This window comes from Melanostigma gelatinosum, assembly GCF_949748355.1.
Source record: "Melanostigma gelatinosum genome assembly, chromosome: 21".
NCBI lineage: Eukaryota > Metazoa > Chordata > Actinopteri > Perciformes > Zoarcidae > Melanostigma > Melanostigma gelatinosum.
Genome location: NC_136654.1, coordinates 16,541,967 through 16,562,955, shown reverse-complemented (window position 1 = coordinate 16,562,955; position 20,989 = coordinate 16,541,967). Strand labels below are relative to the sequence as shown.

The 20,989-nt window shown below is 42.5% G+C and overlaps 1 protein-coding gene across 4 annotated transcripts; it reads left to right on the top strand.

Moving 5' to 3' along the window:
* The first annotated feature begins 314 nt into the window (after positions 1 to 314).
* Positions 315 to 19,255, top strand: rnf157 (ring finger protein 157). Of its 4 annotated transcripts, none has more exons than XM_079293983.1 (19): positions 315 to 479; positions 3,013 to 3,131; positions 5,569 to 5,657; positions 6,217 to 6,366; positions 7,376 to 7,493; positions 7,600 to 7,666; positions 7,760 to 7,803; positions 8,120 to 8,167; positions 8,320 to 8,391; positions 8,554 to 8,713; positions 9,793 to 9,905; positions 9,997 to 10,226; positions 10,572 to 10,674; positions 10,827 to 10,935; positions 11,686 to 11,801; positions 11,904 to 11,966; positions 12,043 to 12,091; positions 15,283 to 15,393; positions 17,265 to 19,255. In XM_079293983.1, the coding sequence occupies exons 1-19, from the start codon at positions 392 to 394 to the stop codon at positions 17,411 to 17,413; spliced, it is 1,998 nt and encodes a 665-aa protein (XP_079150109.1). In that variant the 5' UTR covers positions 315 to 391; the 3' UTR covers positions 17,414 to 19,255. The 4 variants fall into 4 exon arrangements, with proteins under 4 accessions (XP_079150109.1, XP_079150108.1, XP_079150111.1 ...); XM_079293982.1 differs by having other exon boundaries at positions 11,587 to 11,801; XM_079293985.1 differs by lacking the exon at positions 15,283 to 15,393 and adding an exon at positions 16,449 to 16,483 and having other exon boundaries at positions 11,587 to 11,801; positions 17,265 to 17,398.
* Positions 19,256 to 20,989: the final 1,734 nt, after the last annotated feature.

Sequence of the window (20,989 nt, the reverse complement as noted above, 5' to 3'; positions counted from 1 at the left end):
CGTCATGGGGCGCCTTTGACAGGATCCAACAACCACCGGAGATGTGTGACCGACATCCAGCGGACCGGGAGGTGTCGACGGGTACACGGCTGTTTTGAGCGACACACACTCGGAGGATTTTTCGCTCAGATTGTGCTGACTGCGCCCACCATGAGAGCGCCTCGCCGCTGTTAAGACTCCAACGAACGAGCTGTTGACCACTGAGGAGGAGGAGGAGGAGGAGGAGGGATAAGCAGCTGGAGAACAAACCACTAATCCACCAGGACGGTCACATTCACGGTGGAAGTGGACCGTCCAGGGTAGCGAGGACTGGATTAAATGATAGGGAATAAAAAGAGCGAACCTGAAAGTGTTATGCCCGTTAATCCGCGTGGTCTTTATGTGACTGGAAATGGGAGCTTTAACAAGCAGACAAAACATAGGCGTGGAAGAACTGGACATTCCGTCCAGTTCGGTGTACCGTTATCCACCCAAATCTGGTAAGAACAGACTAACTCTGAAATGCTTTTGAACCTTAATGATTTATTTTGTGCTTTAAAGGCATGTAAAGTAGACCTCACCATGAAAACCATCACCTTCTTACAGCTGCAGGCCTTCATGTGATCCTCTAACCTGGAGGAGCTACCTGTGGAGAGACCAATGCATGGTTTCTCTGTGCAGCCTTTCTTAAACAGCTTTATATTGTACATTTACGTTTATTTACTCCATCTTTATGTACTATTTGATCATGTATTCTAATGTATTTATGGCAGTGCAGCATTGTTGAATTGTCCATGGAGAGAAATTGATAACAACAGTTGGCAAATCTACTTATTTATTCATCTTTTAAAAGTTAATCTTTTAATTGTCATCTATTTGCAGAGTGTTAGACACATAACTGGGATTGGCTCTGTGAGCATCTAGCAGGGTGCTTGTGTTGATGCATCTGTAAAATAAATAAGTAATGATGGAGCCGAAGGGGATGGACATTAAAAGACCAACATAAGCATTAGCGGTGGAGAAATATTCAGTGTGTTGAGTGGAAATTAGTTTAGTTGTTGTTGATCATTTTCCCTTAGTTTGTAGATTTAGTTTATTATATAAAATGTGAGATTAGTGAAAAGTGTCATTCACAGTTTCCCAGATCAGATGTTGATGTATTCAAAGAGCTCCAGAAGAGGCACAAAGCCCAACATGTTGAATTTATTATGATAATAAACAGAGAAAAAAGCAAAGAAATCTTCACACTTTAGAAGATGGAATTAGAGAATATTTGGCATTAGTGCTTTGGTAATTTATTAAAATATAAAAAAAAAAAAATTCTGTGCCAATTGAATACTTGGCAGCTAATTCAGTACTAATTTAAATTAAAATATACACAATTGTGATAGATGTCTTTCCCACATATCAAATAACTTCAATAAATTCACGTTTCAGCTATTTTCTGTTGGAAATTGCTGTTTACTTATAAATATAATTTTGCCAAATCTATATAGTGTTATTAAGGTAGTTTTTGTACCACTGTTTACTTAAATACCTCGTAAACACTGATGCATACGAGAGGTTTTCCTTATATTTTAGAAATGCTTTAAAGGTTCATATTGATAATAAATTTCAGGTATTGGCACGTCTCAAAACAAGCTGCCGAACCTCACGCTCTTAAACCCAGTACACCCAAATCAAAACCCTCCATGCTGACTTCTTCTTATTGTTCCCCTGTGTGACATTTTATAAATTGCATCAGCGTGTTTATCTCCCCACCAGGCGTTGTAATCCAATATCGCTGTCACAAAATCGTATTGTGAAAAAAATAATGTCATTGCTTTTTCAATTCTATCGTAAGCCAAGACATAAAGGAGATGAAAATCTCTCACAAAATGAGACCTGGAACCAAATCGGAGGAATCCAAATAGAGTTTTCTTGTAGCCAGATGTGGCTATTTTCTGATATCAGAACAATATCTTAGATCTATGGTGATGTTATGTGCTGAAGAAAGGGTGGAGGGGAAGAAAACCTGTTGAATTGTGGTGGCCATTAGCGCCCCTTTAAACATAATTTAGCTGAATTTGTGACATAACGATCCTGGTGGTGGTGGGAAGGGAAGAAAGGAGGTGACGATGGCTGCTGGTGAAACCGATCTGTCAGCCACAGTTCCTGTTTCTGGGATCTGGTGACAAAGCCTCAGCCTCTCCTACCTGCTGTAAATAATAGGGAGGGGGAGAGCGTCATCATTGTGGCTTTTTATAGTTCATGATTTATTTTTCTCCGGTGTGAATGCCTTCAATTTCAGAGCATCCAAACCGTTCCGTTACTAAGAGGGAGAGGTGCCAGACTAGATGTCCTTTTCCAGCAGATACACAACCTGTCCAGCATGTATTTAAAGACTCCAAACCACCACTACGGTCTTATGATATCAGCTCACCCTGTGATTAAAAAGGCACAACGTCTATTTAAGTTTTGTTGTCACTGACCCACAGTCTTGGTAAACAGGTGGACAAACTACTGTAGAACCTAAAAACAACCCGTCAGTCAGAAGGCCGTCACAGATGCTCTTCAGGGCTTCGGTTGTCTTCTTCAAATCAGTCATTTGTAGTTTCACCGGCCGCTTGCACTCGATGATTTGAGGATTTGTCCGTCTGTGCATAACGGTGCCAGCCAAATAATTCAAATATTTAAGGGAAATGTTCATGTTTCATGCCAGTGAAGTGTCACATTGGTAGATTTTGCAACTGAAAAGAGGATAACGGCTAAAAAGCTCAGTTTTTAACAGTATTATTGTCTGTTACTGGACCCTAACATCTTATTTTCTTCGAACAACAGCATCTATTTGTTAAACTTTCCCATGAAAATGGAGCCTGATAATAAGACTGCCGTTTGTTTTTGCTTCACTCTTTGAATAGCTGGAAACTTGTTTGTAACCTGTCAATATTTACTAGATTGAAATGCTGTGATGTCATGAATACGTCTTTCAGATGACGTGATGTTTTTTTGAGTCGCGTGTGTTTTAACAGATGAATCGTTCTCTGTGTGCAGGCAGTTACTTCGCCAGCCATTTCATCATGGGAGGAGAGAAGTTTGACTCCACCCATCCGGAGGGTTACCTGTTTGGGGAGAACACAGACCTTAACTTCCTGGGGACCAGACCTGTGGCGGTAGGTGTTCTCACGCAAATAAGTATTTTGTTTTTTATCATTTATCAATCTGCCACCATTTTTTTGGGCTAATTGCTTTTTTCAGAAAACAGCATTCCAAAACCAAAGATATTCAATCAACAATTATATAAATCAGAGAAAAACATTCTGACATTTGAGAAGAACAAAACAGCACTTTTGATTGTGTTTTGGTTTGACAGATGACTTGAATTTAAAAGTAATTTTGCATCAATCGAGGCATTAGGTGTTGCTGTGTCTTCGTCACTTTCAGCAGCAGTGGCATTTAACAGGCTTTCAGACCGTCACTGATTGACATTTATTTCAGCGTCTCATCCTGTCAAACTAATTTAAAAAACGACAGTCTGCTGGCTCCCTCGTACAGAGAGGCTGATGAGCGGCGGCTCCTCCGGGGGGGGGGGGGGGGGGGGGGGGGTTTCGTTCAACCTAATCATGAACCTGAAGGTGACGAATGAAAGCTGCGGGTCAAAGAAAGTCAGGAGAGGAAAGAGAGGATTTGAGTCAACGTTTTTGACTGAGAGAAGCTGATATGAGGAGACTCTGCTCCCTCACTGGCTGTGCTAATCTCAGTAGCACTGCTATTTCAGTCTAGACCGGGGCTAAAATTAGGAGTGCAGTTTCTCTCCCGATTATGTGGGTGTTTATAATCCTCCTGTGGGCACAGGTTGCAGCTGGTGTTTTTTTTTTTTGTGTCTCTGTCTGGAGCTTTACCAGCGTTATATAATGTTTGGTGGTTTCTAAGCAGATGGTGCCGTTGAATCATAATACCAACCGCAGTTGTTGTGTTCTCGGTCTCCTGCAATATGACAATGGCCGGGGCTATATTTAGGGGTTTTCAGAAACTCCTGCATGAAGCACCTGGATTCACAAAATAGATTTTTAGCCATGCAAGCGGTCGTCTGACACTTTGGTCCGGACTGAAATATCTAACCAGCTACTGGTTGGATTGCTGTGGAAGGTTGCACAGACATTCATGGTCCCCAGAGGATGAAACCTCCTAACTTTGGTGATCCTCTGACTTTGCATATAGCACCATGATGAGGTTGACGTTTTGATTGAATACCGTGGAATTTGGTGCAGACATTCATCTTCCTCTCAGGATGAATTGCAATAACCAACTCGCATCTGGGGACTCCAGGTGTGTGAGCCAATGGGAAGACAGAAATATCCCCAGGCATGAGATGCATCACGTCCTTTACTGCCACAAAAGGCCACTACTTTCACAGTTAATTCAACTCCCAGGGAGCCACACAAAGAGTGAAAGGTTCAAGTAATTCTAGGCAAATATAAATGAACCTTCGCTCTTTTATAAAGACGTTTGTATCTAACATTAGAATTAAAATCAAGCAATCAAAATTAATTCAGAAAAAAGTAATTAAAAATGAAAGAAACTGGAAAATATGTTTTTTAATATCTATATTCTGTATGTTTCTCAGAAAACTACTCGCCTGTATTTGAAAAGGAAAGCAGTGTAAGCTTTTCTTAATTTCGCCTGAGCATGTGTGAAGAACCGTTGCTCTGGTGTTTCATGATTCTTAATACGTTATGAGACCCACAGTGTTTCCCGTGACTTTCCTAATGAATGGTCCTTTTCAGCATCTGTTACTCCGTGTGTGTCTGTTTGTGTAGTTTACAGGCGTGACTCCCGCTGAGCCCAGATGTGTAACAGCACTGAATATGGTGCCATTCACAAGCACACACACACACACACACACACACACACACACACACACACACACACACACACACACACACACACACACACACGGACAGATGAGGGCTTGTAGTGTGGAGGTATCTGATCACATCCTGCATGTTTCTCCCCCAGTGATCCTCAAACCACCTCGGCTCTCCTCTTACGCTCAGTCGGCAACTTCAGGCTTCAAACGCTGTGCTGAGAAGTGAACCACATATGAGGTCAAATTTAAAGGTGGTGTGGCGACGCAACGCCAGGGTTGTTAATATTGTTTTCTTTAATCGCCAATGATTAGGTTGGTCACAAGAGAAAATCGTGAAAAGAGGGTATTTTCACTTCCTTACCTCTTACCTGATGGTAATCTTCACTTCATCTGGTCTTTGAAATAAAGACTGCTTGACCCTGGACTGTTTTACAACCCCGTGGTGCCTGCGTGTGCAGCAATGTGCCGAAACACTTCCTGAGGTGTCAGCCTCGTCTCGGGAAAGACACAATCTGAGCAGTTTTTTTGCTCTGGCTCAGCACTTGTCAGCACGGATCCCACTGGTGCTGACCAACCGAAACACTTGTGTTAAGGTTAAACCAGGAGCAGCCGTGGTCATTGTGTAACCCTGTGGTTCAGGGCAGAATGTCGGGGCGGTTTTAAGGGAAGATGAACGCTGCTACTCTTCAGTCTCATAACATGTATTTTACATCGAGAGTTTGTTTTCTTTTTGTTTTCAGTTCCCGTACGCAGCCCCTCCACCTCAGGAACCAGTGAAGACGTTACGAAGCCTTATAAACATCCGTAAGGACACGCTGCGCCTCGTACGGTACGCACCTCTGTCCACCGTAACATACACCTCAGCCCTCATCACACCATTGCTGCACTTTATGTGCACTGAGCTATTTTTAGACAACAAGCCACAATGCCAAAGCCATAATTTAAGCGATAGTGTCATATAATTCATGTTTGCTTGTAATTTATATTTTTACTTTCTTTAACTCATGAAAGAAACACAATTAAGCATCACAACACAACATCCAATTACAAAATTCAAGGCAAAAATAAGAGCACAAAATGTCCCTTATGCATCAAAACAGCACAAACACACACCTACACAAAAAATATGCTTTAACAAACGTAACAAATATGAGAAGTGATCAAAAAAACATGAAGCCATATAATGAACATCATTGATATGGTCATTACATGGCTTCAAACAATAAATAAATCCCCCAGTTGCAGATCATTTCTGTGTGATTATTGAGAGAGCACTCTATAATTAGATTTCCCGCATGTTTTATAAATGCACACTCCCCATGACACACTCGTTTTCTCAGAAGGAAATAGCTTTTGATGCCGCTCAGATTTCTGTTCCCGACTCGTAGGTGCAGCGAGGACCTGAAGCTGCCGGGTGACGAGGCGGAGGGGAAGAACCGGGCCTGCTACAACGTGGAGTTCACCTTCGACGCTGACACGCAGGTGGCCATAACCATGTACTACCAGGCCATAGAGGAGTTTCACAATGGAGTGCCAGTGTAAGTGGAAACATGGTGAACAGATAACACTGGATGTGTTTAACGTAATTGCTAAAATCCATTTACCAATCTATTTGGTCGACATCAATATTTTTCATTTGACTGATCACTATGTATCGATTCTTAATCAGTAGAATTTGCCTGCTCTTCTGTGTCTGTGTTGACTCAGTTTTCTTAAAATTGCCACTTTATTGCTAAACACTAAACTGTCTGCCATCACTCTAGAAAAGCACAAATTACTTCCGCTCCAATATTGAAAAGGTGTCATTTATTTTGCCATAAAATCTTCAAATGTTTTTGTACAGACAACTTGTTGACAGCAGGTGCATCCTTAAGCACTTCCTTGTAAGGTACTGACTTCCACACGGTGTCCTCAAAGGTGTGATCAATTATTCCACTGTCGATTGGGGTCGAAGACTACAAGTTTGAGAACAAAATAAATAAATCTGGGGGTGTGGAGTTAGACAGAAGTGAGCTTTGTAGCCCGACTCGGTACCAGCAGATGAGTTGAGGAATCAGTATCGTATGGAGTCATTGCATCTCTAGTAAACATCAAAAGAGGGACATCTGCTGCCTTTAGTCATCGTTTAAAAAATAGAAATACAGACTAGTACAGAAGAGAAAAGCACTGCTATAAATATCCACGCAGACACTCATAAGGTATGCCAACATGGTCTTACATATATTGTACATATCTTACATTATACATCAGCGTTTGCATATGTTGCATAAAGATCTGTCTGTGATTCTATTTCTGTTCAGACATGCAAGCAGACGATGACTATCCTCCGCTTCACATAACATCTTTAAATACGTAAAGAAAATGCATTCAACACTTGTAACGAACACATTTAACCAGAAATGACAGCCTGTTATGTGTTACATTTGTAACCAACAAATGAATCATCCACATGTCAATCTGCAGCAGCGGCTTCCTGGTACCGATGAGCTGACTGATTTGATGTATTTTGTGCATTGATTGACTGTATCTGTGTATCGTTTCCTGCAGGTACCTGCCCCAGGACGGCTCTCTGCAGTCGGAGACGGTGCACTTCAAGAGGGGAGTGGGCCAGCAGTTCTGCCTGCCCTCACACACCGTCAACCTCAGCGAGTGGGCTGACGAGGAGGTAAGCAGCCTGTGCCGGTCGGCTGAACACTGAAATCTGCGGCTGTGCTGGGAAACCATTTTTTTTTTTACACATGAGCAGATAGAAATCTACTTTCTCTCCTCAGCTGCTGTTCGACATGAACAAAGAGGTTTTCCCCATGGTGGTGCAGGCTGTGGTAGACGAGGGGGACGGTGAGTTACTGTTCATCACACTGACGGTCTGATGTGAAAGTAGAGCCGCTGAATTTTAAGCAACGACGTGCCCGCTGTGTTTTATCTTTACAGAACATTTGGGCCACTCTCACATACTGCTGGCTATATTTGAAAAGGTAAGAAAGACTCTCTTTTGTGGCCGGCACAATATGTTTGCAGGAATTTGTCGTTCTACAGACTTTGCCGAAACGATTTATCGACAGGAAATCTTTCAGTAGCTATTTTGATAATTGGTTAATATTTATCGTCACTTTTCTTGCCCAAAAAAATGAGGCAAAACTGCAAGAACATGAGAAGTCCTCTCCACAGCATTATAGTTCAGTTGAGTGTCAGTCAAATATAAACAATGCCAAAGAAAAGCAAATGAAGGGCTTTCTGAACAAGTTTTTTAATTATTCAGACAAATTAATAAACAGTTGCTTTCTTCTACAGCACATGGACGGGAGCTACTGTGTGAAGCCTCTGAAGCAGAAACAAGTGGTGAATACACCTGTTTTCTCTCTCTTCCTTCCTCCTTTTCGTGAAACATTTTTTAAGTGTTTTTGAAAGACGAAGATACACAAAGTTTTTGTTCTTACCCCTGAACCCACGAGACCTGCATCCGTCATTCTTCACTACCTTCCTTTTCCCAGGTGGATGGAGTGAGTTATCTACTGCAGGAGATCTACGGGATAGAGAACAAATACAACAGCCAGGAATCAAAGGTAAATATCTGAGTTTATTTCTCCGTCTGATCCTCTTTGAGTGAGTCAGAAGTGTCACGGCAGTGTAGTAACATAAATCAGCGTAACTGTCTGTCTGTAGCTCGACTGGATGGCTTATAAATTGTCTTTCCTCCTAACATTCAAATGCTTTTTTATCTCCAGGTTGCAGATGACGAGATCAGTGACAACAGTGCCGAGTGTGTGGTGTGTTTGTCGGATGTGCGAGATACACTCATCCTGCCGTGCCGACACCTGTGTCTCTGCAACGCCTGCGCAGACACTCTGCGCTACCAGGCCAACTGCTGCCCCATCTGCAGACTGCGTAAGTTCCCACCTATGATGAAGAAATTATTTCCAAAATTAGAGTTCTGGAAACCACTTGCTGGAAATGGATTGTTAAAATGGATGAAAGGTGTTTTCTAACACCGTTAATGCTCCGTTTAAAATTTCAATTTTACTATAATAGAAAAGTGAAATATTTGGAGCCAAAATTTGTACAGAGGATCAAATGAGAGACTCAGGTGTGTATCATTAAAAAAGGATTGTTTTAATCTGCAGACTGTTTAAGATTGTTGCTACACAGGAATCATGGTTACAGCTTGTTTGACTCGGTACCTGGAAAAGAAAGATGTGTTTTATACCCAGAGGACAATTTTTGAACGCAAAATATTACGTTTGTTTTTGTTTCATTTATTTAAAGGGCCTGTTGATGTTTGGTTTGTTCTCATACAATATCTATTTGTAGCCGTTCCTGTACAGAAGCAAACAAAACAAAAAAGCGAAATTTAAGCAACCGATTCATCGCTGCTGACTGACCACTGCAGCAGAGAAAAACTACTCAACTAAAATGTAACATCTGGGAAAAGCAAGTTAACAGACACACACAGAGTGAGACTAAAGCAGACAGAAACAGTGAGTGAGAGAGACGGAGTAGAAAAAGAGAATTGTGCAAATGAAAGGTTACCTTAGCAGAGCTCTCTGTTCAGCAACACGACACAGGCAAAAAACTGTTATTTTCCCCCTTCTGTGTCCTGCAGTCGTCTCCTGATTATTGTTCTTGAGTTTTTGTGGCTCTGAGCAGCTGCTCCAGTTCATGACTCATAACATTTTTTTATTTTTGTTGAGCTGATAAGATCAGGCTTTTAAAAAATATTTTCTCACATATGGCCTTCTAGGATGAATACACGCTTGTACTTCCAAAAGTGGCCTCCCTTGGCCATTGTTCAGCAGAAACATTGAGCAGCAAGAAACACTTTCTTTTGCACTCCATTTATTTCAAAACAGTGCGGCTGTATATTAATCGTGGCTTCAAAATACATCTGTGTAAATGTCATTGAAATTATTATTAGATATACAAATTATTTAAATACATTTATATTGTCATCTTGTTTAATCTTTAAGCATTCAGAGCTCTGCTGCAGATCCGAGCCATGAGGAAGAAGCTCAGTCCTCTGTCACCTACCAGCTTTAACCCCGTCATCACTTCCCAGACCTCTGACTCGGAGGAGCACTCGGTGAGACAGAGCTGACCCAGAAAAACTGAGTAAATATGACATAACGATCATTCCCAGTAAACTCACCAGCGTTTTATCTCCTCGTTTGCAGGCGTCGGAGCACATCCCTCCAGGATACGAGGTTGTTTCTCTCCTGGAGGCCTTGAACGGCCCCCTCAACACCTCCTCGGTGGATCCTCCTCTCAACTCCGGTCCCAGCCACGTCTCCGGAGTGCTGCCCCCGTACAGCAGTGAGCCTCACCCGGCACCGGCCCGCTCCCTCTCCCCTCTAGACCACTCCAACTCCAGTCAGGGACTCAAACTCCAGAAGAGCGGTTCGAAGTGAGTGTTAGTGACAGTTAATGGTTTGTTTTTTTGCTTGGCATACCAGATGTCTTTGGGACATGATCGTGAAATCTTAGGAATATATTCAAAAATCAATTCACTGTCGTCTCTCCTTCTGTCTCCTGCATCCAGAGTCACTTGTGTCAATGAAGATGTCTTTAGTGCTACTAGTTTATTTGCTTTTAGCAAAAAATACCCAGAATATTTAAATGCTAAAGATTTCGACATCCTACCAGGATACTTTTTTTAAAAATTGTTCTTGTCTGTGTTTTCACAGTAAAGATACAACAAACCCACTTACTGTTATTTTTGTCTGAAGCTCATCCATTGTGCTTATCTTAGGTCTCTCTCCCAGAATTCCTCTGTGCTCCCTGAGGAGGAGGATGAGAAGTCTTGCAGTGAATCGGAGGCCTGCCACCACAAACTCGCCGTGGACCAGCAGGAGGTGTGTGTGTGTGTGTGTGTGTGTGTGTGTTAAACAAAGAGAAAATACATTATTGTGACTTCTAAGGCTATGGAAGTGTACACATTTGTTAGTGTGTTTGGGGTAACATGTGGTGTTGTGAGCTCTTCTCTTACCTCTGTGTTGTTTTACAGAGTGGAGTGACTCCAGACAGCGAGAACCTGACTCTGTCCTCGTCTGGAGCAATCGACCACTCGTCCTGCACGGGAACCCCTCTCTCCTCCACCATCACCTCCCCTGAAGGTACACACACACACGTTTGTCTTTCTATACCTACCTTAAAACTAACTCTAAGCAAGTCATCACCTTCAAACAGCCCTCTGAAGCAGTGGGAACCGGCCAAAATGTCCTCCCTAAAATGGTTTTGAAACTGAAATTGGTCCTCACAGAGACAGCAATGCAAGCCCCCACACACAGAACCGAACCTAAACTGACAAACACAAAAATTCTAAGTAGCAGTGAAAATCGCAACAACTTAAATCCCTTTCCCAAAATATGTTTTCATGAGACAGTGTCAGGTTAGCTTTATGCTAAGCGACGCTAATCAACCTCCAGGCTTTAGCTCCGTACACGCTTCAATGTGCACAGACACGGGAGTGTTAACGATCTGTTCATCTAATTCCCTGAAAGTAAGTGAATAAGCGTATTTCCCGAAATGTCGAACTATTCCTTCAATGTGATGAGACAATGGAAAAAAACAAAAACAGAAAACATTTCTTCTTTGCCCACTATTCAGAAAGGGCAATAATCTGCTGTTCTGCTGTTGGTAATTCTGTGAGAGTAGGGACTACTTTCTTTTACAAATGGTGGAAATCTCACCTGCGACAAACAGACAACAAAAAAATCCTCTGACCCGGAGCCCAACCGTGATGTGTGTCTCCGTCTGTCTGTCAGACCCAGTGAACAGCAGCCTGGTCCACTCAGTGATGTCCATGGCCTCGTCCCACTCGCAGCACTCCCACATCAGCACTGACACCATGTCCTCCATGTCAGGGTCCTACCTGGCCGGGGCCGAAGGCGAACCCGGGGGGGACGAGGCGGGAGATGCTGAGGGCGAGGAGAACCAGGACGCCCCCATGGAGAGCCGAGGACCGTCGCAGCAGGACGGGGTGAGGAATCTGGAGGATGGAGGAGAAAATTGGCTGTGAGATCCAGAAATGTTTTATAAACATGTTGGACTGTCTCCCTTTTGAATCGTTTCTTTCATTCAGGAGTTTTCCCAGGAGCCAAAGGAACAAAACTACTCAGTGGCAGTAGAGGAGCAGGACTCAGAGGTGAGTAATACACTAATTTTATGTATTTATCTAAGTTTTATTAAGTCTTAAAAAGCTTAATTCCTGTTTTCTCCAGGGAAACGATGTCACTGAAGAGGACTGCTCCTCCCCGTCGAATGGGAAAGGTAACTATGTGGACCATCCCTCACCTTTCACCTCTGATCTCTCACCTCCCGTTGCATTTTGTTGCTCTCAGCCCATGTGAAAAAGAAATGCACCTTTTCATACAAACATTACACATTATGGACCGAGTGGTCGATATTGTTGCTGTCCGTAAACGTTTTTGAATCATGGCTGAGTAATGACAACCCTTTCAAATAAAGGGATTCTATGTCAGATATTGTCCTCTAGATGGGGCAGTCCCTTTCAAAATGCACGTGATGTTGGCCGAAACCACCACAACATGCACTATCTGGAGTGAATGGCTTCTCATACAGTATGTGTGCACTAGAACTCCAGTCTACTTCACAGAGAAGGCTGAGCTCCTAAGACTGACCTAATTAAAATACCAGTTGTCACTGATTGTCCCACTTTAGTCTTCCTCTGTGGTCACAGAACTGGACTGGACGAGGCAAGAACTGGCTCCTCCATCAAATCAAAGATCAAAGATGACTGTTTCATCCAAAAATGATCCTGCTTTAGTTGAGAAAAGGACTTTCCTCTATTACCTGTCCTTTAAGACACCAGCAGCCCAGAGATTCTGCCTGAGCAAGTCCCACTACAGAAAACAGTCCTTGTCTTTATTTTGTTAAAGGATAAACGGGAACATTTACTGTCTCAGTTTATGTACCAATTCAGGGTCTGGATTCTCTGTATTTCTGGACTGAATATGTTGCAACAACAAGACCTGTTTCTCCAAATCTGGCAGATAAGCAAGTTTAGTTTGTCCTCTGTAGCTCCACCAGGTGATTCCTGAATGTAGGCTAACATTCGCAAGCCAGCTAAGAACATGCAAAATGTAAACAAACGTTGTGAAAGAGATCAAACTGATATCAACCCTACATCCTTCAGAGCATCCATGACCCTGACTTGTTACACAGCTGACAGATCAGACAGAGACAAGTCTATTTGAGTGACATTTATTCATATTCTTCTCATATTTTACAATCACTGTTTCCTTATTGCTGAATTTAATGACCGGTAGTCAAGCAATGAGCCACAAATATCAACATATTCCAATCGACCGGAGCATCCTTTCATTCACAACGGGAAATGAGCACGTACAGGCATCCTGTGTTGTTTAGATGAGGTTCTGCTGCACACCAGGCTACGGGCTGCATTTGCATGATTTGCACCGCTATATGAATATTTGTGTGTACACGTGTGTGTGTGTGTGTGTGTGTGCTTGTCGATTTAATGTAAGTGTATGAGGTATATCATTTAGATGTTTATGTTCTAAAAAGCTCAGCTATTTATATTGTTTTTGCTGCTGCATCATGAAGGGAAAGCTTCTTCATGCTCCATCTGTGTGTGTGTGTGTGTGTGTGTGTGTGTCTGTGTGTGTAAGAAAGAAAGAGTGATGGAGTGAAAGTGTTGTGGTGTACAGAGAGTGTGAGTCAATGAACCGAAAGGCTTGAAGCAAAACAACACGGTCACCTTCATTAAACTACAGTTTGAAATACGTATGTAAATTAGTTTCTCTGTGGATTGTGTGTATGTGTGTATGTGTGTAGGTGTGTATGTGTGTAGATGTGCGTGTGCTTGTGTGACACCTGGGGCCAGACTGAAACGATCCACCTGTGTACCTGTGAGTTACCGAATGACCTTTCAGTTCTGTAGGAGACGAGCGGACCTGTGCTGCCTGACAGACTGTGAATGTGCACACGCGCTGGAGGATGTTGTGTTTGCATCTGCACCAGCGCTGACAGACAGCTTCTGTATGTGCCCTGTCTGTGTCTCTGTGCTGAGCTGCCAATCATCCAGTCATCCTCTTCCTCATTAGCACACACACACACACACACACACACACACTCACACACACACACACACACACACACACACACACACACACACACACACACACACAAAAACACACACACACACACACACACACACACACATAGGCTTGCTGCAGGCATGAGGCACTTAATCAAACATGTCAGTATCTGTTATCTGGCCATGCCGGAGAAGCCAGAAACATGCTAATACAGACAGTTCATGTTAATATTTCTGTCTCATGTCGGCTTACCTTATTAATGAGAAAATAGAACCGAAAATCAGAAGATCATATGATTTATGATATTATATTGTACTCCATTATCTTGTATTTTATTATACTATATTATAAGTAGTATATAATAAATAATTGTTATCAGTATGCTATGCCACCTTCTGTACAAAATAAATTATTAACAAATAGATTTATGTACAACTGGAAAAAAATCCCTGAACTGCCAGTTCTTAGTAAGAAAATACCAAAAATATCTCCTCCTATATTGATGGTAAACTAGAGGGCAAGATGAGCTTTGTTTGTTTTTCTTTTTCTTCTCTGTAAACAATCTTACCATTTTGTATATTCTTTCTAATTCAATTGCTCAAAATGAGACTTGCAAGAATTAGATCACACTTGTTGGATTATTGTTGATTGTTTCTTCAGAGTGATTCTTTCAATTTGACATTCTGCTCAGTGTGATCATGCGCACCCCCTCAACTGGATTATGGAATATTATATATTTGTTAGAATTCATGAAGCTTCAGACCAAATGGAAAACATCAGCAGTCTTTGTGTCGAAGAATCCGTGGACACACACACACTTTGTCAGGAAAACGGTCCCCACCAGTGCAACGACACACACCGCAATACCCTCTATGACCACTAGGTCATGCAGAAAGTAGTAAAAAAATGTTCTTCAAAAAAACTGCACCAGGCATATCAACAGGCTGTTTTCTATTGATTGCAATGCTCGTGCCTGTGGGGACCAGGGGCCGGTCCCCACCTAGAAAATTGTTCCCCATGGCGTGAGGATATGTCAGGTGATGGACCCCACCAGGATAGAAAAATGCACACACACACACACACACACACACACACACACACACACACACACACACACACACGTATCACACAAGTCTGCTAAAGACACTGGATCAGAGCGAATCAGTTGATTTTGGTGTCCTTTAAATCTCACGTCGAAGTCAGACACATGGTGGTAAAATCATTCATCATTTTATGAATGCCGTTCCAGCATGGCCAACCCCTCCACCTCTGACACCATGCCCCCCCCCCCCCCTCCCTCAGCCTGCCTGTCCCACTCCCCCCCCCCCCCCCCCCCGCTGTGCCTGGCTGCTCTTGTTTGACTTTTGCCCTCGCTTGCAGGTGGGCGGAGCAGGTGTCCAGAGTTGGCCAATAACAATCAGGGCGTCGTCCTCTGTGACACGCCCTCTTTGGGGTTGGATAATGAGCAGCCTCCCGACAGCCGAATCGCCGGTGAGTGGCAACCCCTCGAACATGGACCGATGAGAGCTGAGGACTGGGCAGGAGAGTGAGAGGAGTAAAGGGGGGTGGGTGACGAGAGATGCAGGAGGGGAGGAAATGTGAGGAAGATGAGAGAAAGGGTGCGTGAGTCAGAAGACTTAAGAATTTCTGACACATCAGCTTGCTATGCTAACATGCCAATGCACATTAAAGCTAGAAAGAAACAAAAAAAACTAATTAGATGTATCATTTAGTCGCAGTTAGTGACCACGGAGGAGGTTTTGTAGCATCTTTGCCCAGCATGACGATCTGGAGCTCTCCTTCTCTTCATCTCTACACTTTGGTGTTGTTCTGGTGCTTCACTGCTTTTTTCAGTACTTGTTAGCTGTGCACTCTCTCCCTCCTCTCCCTCCTTTAGCTGAAGCCCTGGTGTGTCTTTCTGTGTGTGTGTGTGTGTGTGTGCGCGATGAGTGCATCTTTCCGTGTGTCTGACGAGCGCTTTCTGCATGCTGTATTTTTTGTTTGTGTGAGAGAGAGAGAGAAAAAGAGTCTGGTCCATCCCAGAGTTTGAAGTTCATGTTCAGTGTCTGCCAGCTCTGAGCCGCTTTGCCAAACATTTGCAACTCATTCTCACACCCCTCCATCTTCCCTCCCGTCCTCTCCTAATCATCCCCCCTGCTTTGAAACACTCAGCTGGTGGCTGTGATGAGAGCTAAAGGTGTCAATTTAGTTCTTGAAGTGTTGGTTGTTTAATTAACAATTGAGTGATTTTGGGTTCAAATTAGCCTGCTTTGCTCTACATCCTTCTTGTAGCTCTCAGCCACTAAAACCCTGATTTATCATCATCACCTTGAACCTAACGTCACCTCTTTGGTCTTTTATGGTGGATGGTGTGACATGTTTTCTCTTTCTGTGTCGTAAAAGTGTTCTGTTATCTCTCTGTTTCTCTCCTTTCCCCCTCGTCATTCTTCACATCTTCTACTGTCTTTTCCTGGACATTTTCCTCCCGACCTCTCTCCTCTTTCTTTCTCCTCTCTTCCTTCTTTCGCCTTCTTTCGGATGGACAGATGAGGAGTCGTGCCCAGTGCACATTGAGGACTAGGTATGGAGTTATGGTTAGATGGTAGATCAGACATCAGGGCCGTATATTGTAGTTTGCATGAACCATAACAATCACCCTCTTTTGTTGTTTACTTGTTTGTCATGATTCAGTTTTATTTGAGATTGTATTCCCAGACAAATACAGTAAGTACAGTCATCAAATATCTTTGAAAATGTGATGGGGAGTCTTTCTTTTCTCAATCACAGCTCAGAATATAACTTGCTGATTAACAGCTGATATCACTTAGGGAAACTATCAATAATGATTTCAGTCCTCGGCAGATATTGAGTGTTATTCACTGTGAGTTAGGACCATGTTGTTGGTTGGCGAGGCTTTGAGTTTATTCTAACCGAAGTGAACCGTATTACAGGCCACGAGGACTGCAGTGTAGTGCTTGGTGTGGGCATGTGCAAAGTCTTAACTTGGGTCAAAATGATCATGTCCTTTGCAAAGGAACAAGTCAAGAATGTCCAAGCTGCAAACTTGTTTTTAACTTTTTTTCCCTTCAAATTTCCAGCATTTCCACTCAGGTTTTTCAATGCACAAATTGAAAATGCGCATGGAAACACACTTTTCAAAACCAGGCACGAGAAGATAGAAGTTGCCCTATGAGTAGAGAAATAAGTAGAAAATTAGTAAGACAGTACTCTGCTGTCTTCAAGCTGTGTCTCGCTGTTGGGACATTAATTTACACCAGAGAAATCCAACTGTGCCCTCAAGAGGTTTGAGGTTTTGCAACATAACCCTCTTCTCTTTCTCTCCGTCTCCTTCTCTTCTTCAGGCCTGATGTACCTCGGGGGCTACAGGCCTGTTCTGGAGCCCCTCCCCCACCACACCTCCACCAGCAACATCAAACTGGAGGAGCAGGGGCCTGAGAACAGGGACGGCCAGAGTCCTAAACATCCCCGCCGCGGACCACTCATTGTGTAACGCACCTGAAACACACAGACTTCTCCATCCAGAGTCGGCTCTTCTTCTTCTTCTTCTTCTTACCCTGCCATAGTGCTGCATCCCTGGATACTATCCTCACACACACACACACTCCATCTGTCGCCGATGCCGTCACTGAAACTCATAGAAAGAGGAGGGAAGAGGAACAGAGGGGCATCACATGTCTGTCGTCAGTGCACTTTTATCTCACGGGAGTTTCTTTGTTTGTTTTTTTTGTCTGTGAGCTTACTTGTGGGATTTATTAGCCTACTGCTACGTTATTATTTATTACATGTACTCCTAACTAATGAGAGCTGTGTATCGTGACACTATCTCCAGAAAAATACCTGCTGCTCCTCTCCTCTCCTCTATTACCAGCCAAACAGTCAGGGGCTACTGTGATGGGCAATCTGATTTATTACTAATGTACTTCTTCTTCTCTCTTATAAACTGTATGTTGAACAAGTGTTCGTACACTATTTAAAAGTCAGCTCACACCGGACTACCTTACCTTAGCGAGCTAAAACCTGCTGACTTCTCTCTTCGGATCAGGAAGCTCCCTCCTCAACTTCGCATGCAGCTTTTGACCTCTGCTGATGTTTTCCCCTCATTCCCACCATGATTTTCAAACAGCCTCTGCCGAATGTGAACACAAGAAGCGGTCGGACTTGAAAGGCAAGAAATACTGGCCGAAATGGACTGACGACAACATAAAAAGACTTCTTCACACAGAATGTAGGATGACGAACGTATATCTCTTAGAAGGGAACGTACGAGACAATTCAATTGTCATCTAAACTGGAATGAAACATGAACTTTGAACCCTAAACTGGTTCTCCAAACACACACACACACACACACACACACCACGCCACGCCATCCTCTCCTTCTGCAGCTCCATCTTAGCATGTCAGTATTAGCGTATTGCAATTGGAAACCAACAAGTACAACCAAGCAATAAAGATGCCGAAGCAGGGTCTCCTGCAGGAGGAGGCTCACATGCAGTTCAAACAAAAACTGTGTTTGCACTGGCCTGTTGCATTCAAATCATTTCAATGTGTTTAAATGTTTTTTTTTATTTATTTAAATATCCCTTGTTTTTTTATTTTTATTTAAATATTGCCATTTCATTTGTGAGAAAAACATCCTACGTATAATTTGAAAACCTAAACGTGAGATTTAGGCCACACTGGTTAGCTTGTTCATCCTCTTATTAATATCACCTCGACGAGCCCTTTTCTCCTCGTTTGTGAAGCTTTTAGTTGTTTTGGTTTTGTATAACTTTAATGTGTATCTCACCAATTGTTGATGTTCTCTGTTGCTGTGTTTTAAGTTGTTGCAAAACACTGTGTTGTTTACTAGGATGTGAATGAAAAGGATGAAAAGGTTTACACACTTGCGCACACATAACGAAAACTGAAAAGAGACGATATCAACATTTAATGCACTATTCTCTGTTTCCTAGACAACACACTTTGCGGTGCATGAGGCGGTTGTAGAGTCAGCATGTTAGTCTAGGTCAGCCTGCACCCTTCTGTAGAATACTTGATGATGGATCATTGCATACACACAAAGCCGGATCATATCCATCTGTAGTGTTATATATCGGTTGCTGGCTCCCTAATTCCCTTGACCCGAACTGTTGCGGTCAAGAGGACTGCACATCTATATCCAAGCTGCAAACAGTCATGTGACCACAGTCCGAATGTGTAGATGAAGCCGTTCTCTGGCACCAGTCGCAGTATGATATCAAAGGAGTGGGTCCTGAATCTGCAAGACCCCCACTTTTCTAGAACTATGGGTGAAAAATTGACAAAGATAACATCAGATGGACAATAAAGTTTTTGCAACTAAATCGACAGAGCGATGTGATGTTTATTTAAAATGGGAAAGACCCATTAATCAGTGCAGGGTTATGTTTGGTTCATGTGGCTGAAGATGAAACGCAGCTCTGAGATGTTTTCCTGACATGGTCACCTTCACTGAAATTCTCCTCGCTGCTTCACACAATCATTATTCAAACTCTGCTCTGCAGCTTTTTACCACCACAGAGCTAAATTTATATTTCTGCCACCAGTATAAATAACCTCCAAGGACTGGAAATGACCATCTTTCCCACAGAAGAAATTCAAATATTTGTCTGCTTTGCATTATTTGCATTTGACAAAATTCTTTTTTGGTAATTCTTTTTTCCTTTATAAACATTATAGTCACTGTTTTCCAGCACAAATGCATCCTTTTTGCAAGCATTAAAATGTGGCCAGCCCCGTCTCCATAAGGATTATTTAATAAATCAACAATATACAATAAAGAAACAAAACCAAGGAACAAAACAAAGCATTTTATTTAAAGGTGCACAAATAAATATATTTATGTTAACAAAAGATCAATTTATTGTGTCAGAGAATTAGTACCTATTGACTCTGTATTTCCCTTCAGCTTTTTGAAGTGTTTTAACATCTTTTAGGTCATTGTTTTTGTTGACAGTGCTCTTATCAGCATGGTTTTCAGCTAAAAAAAAGCTGCTCAGCACGAACTGGCAGACAAACAAGTTTAGCAACTAGCAGCCGGTGAACATAGTGGAGCACTTAGCAGCTGAAAAGATATATTTCCCTCAGAAGTTGGTGCAGACCAAAACCAGAGCTAAAACAGAGTGAATATTGGACTTAAGTTCATTAGGTGGGCAGAGAAACAACTTCAAATGAATGCTAACGTTGCTTTGTGTCTGCCCGATATGTGCATACACAATTATTTGCTTAAACATAACTTTAGAAGGTGATAATATATCAGTGTTGTGTTTGCATTGTGTACCGCTGCACCCAAGTAGCCAACAATCCATTAGTACAGCTTTGAACTTCAAAATTCCGATCAAACAATATCTTAGAAACTTTTTTTTTTCCTCCATATTTCTTCTCAGACACCCAGGTTACCACTTAGTTTTTACCACGGCGTTTATAAGAGAATGAAAATAATCATGAGTTGTTCATGAATTAAAATACAAAACCATTATAAACATAATTTTCTCAGAATTAAAACTGCACCAGCAAAGTCACTTACAGTCCAAATAGAGACTTTATGCATGAATGATTAATCTGATTGCATGCTCTGCTGCCCTGTTCATGATGTCATTACCACGTTGTTTTGGTGATCAAGTTCCGCTTTAATTGAATTCTACTTTCTCATACGATGGGCTGGGTAAACGTCGGTTTTGTAACTGTGCAGATTTACACCCACTCTCCTTCAGTACCCAGTCTCAAATAAGCTGTGAGCAAACTGTAAATTCACATGATGTCTCCTGTCGGATGGATGAATCCTCTCCACCTGCCTTTTCCCTTCGTTTTTTTCTTTTGTTACCTTCAATCTCGCCTGCCTTGAGAGAGAGAGAGAGAGAGAGAGAGAGAGAGAGAGAGAGAGAGAGAGAGAGAGAGAGAGAGAGAGAGAGAGAGAGAGAGAGAGAGAGAGAAACCAAGGCCTGTTAACCAATTGCAATGTCAGTTCCTGCTGCCCACTGTAGGAGGGGTTTCTCATTTCAGGCAGAGATCATTCATTCAGCCGAGCCCTCGTCAGCTCAAATCA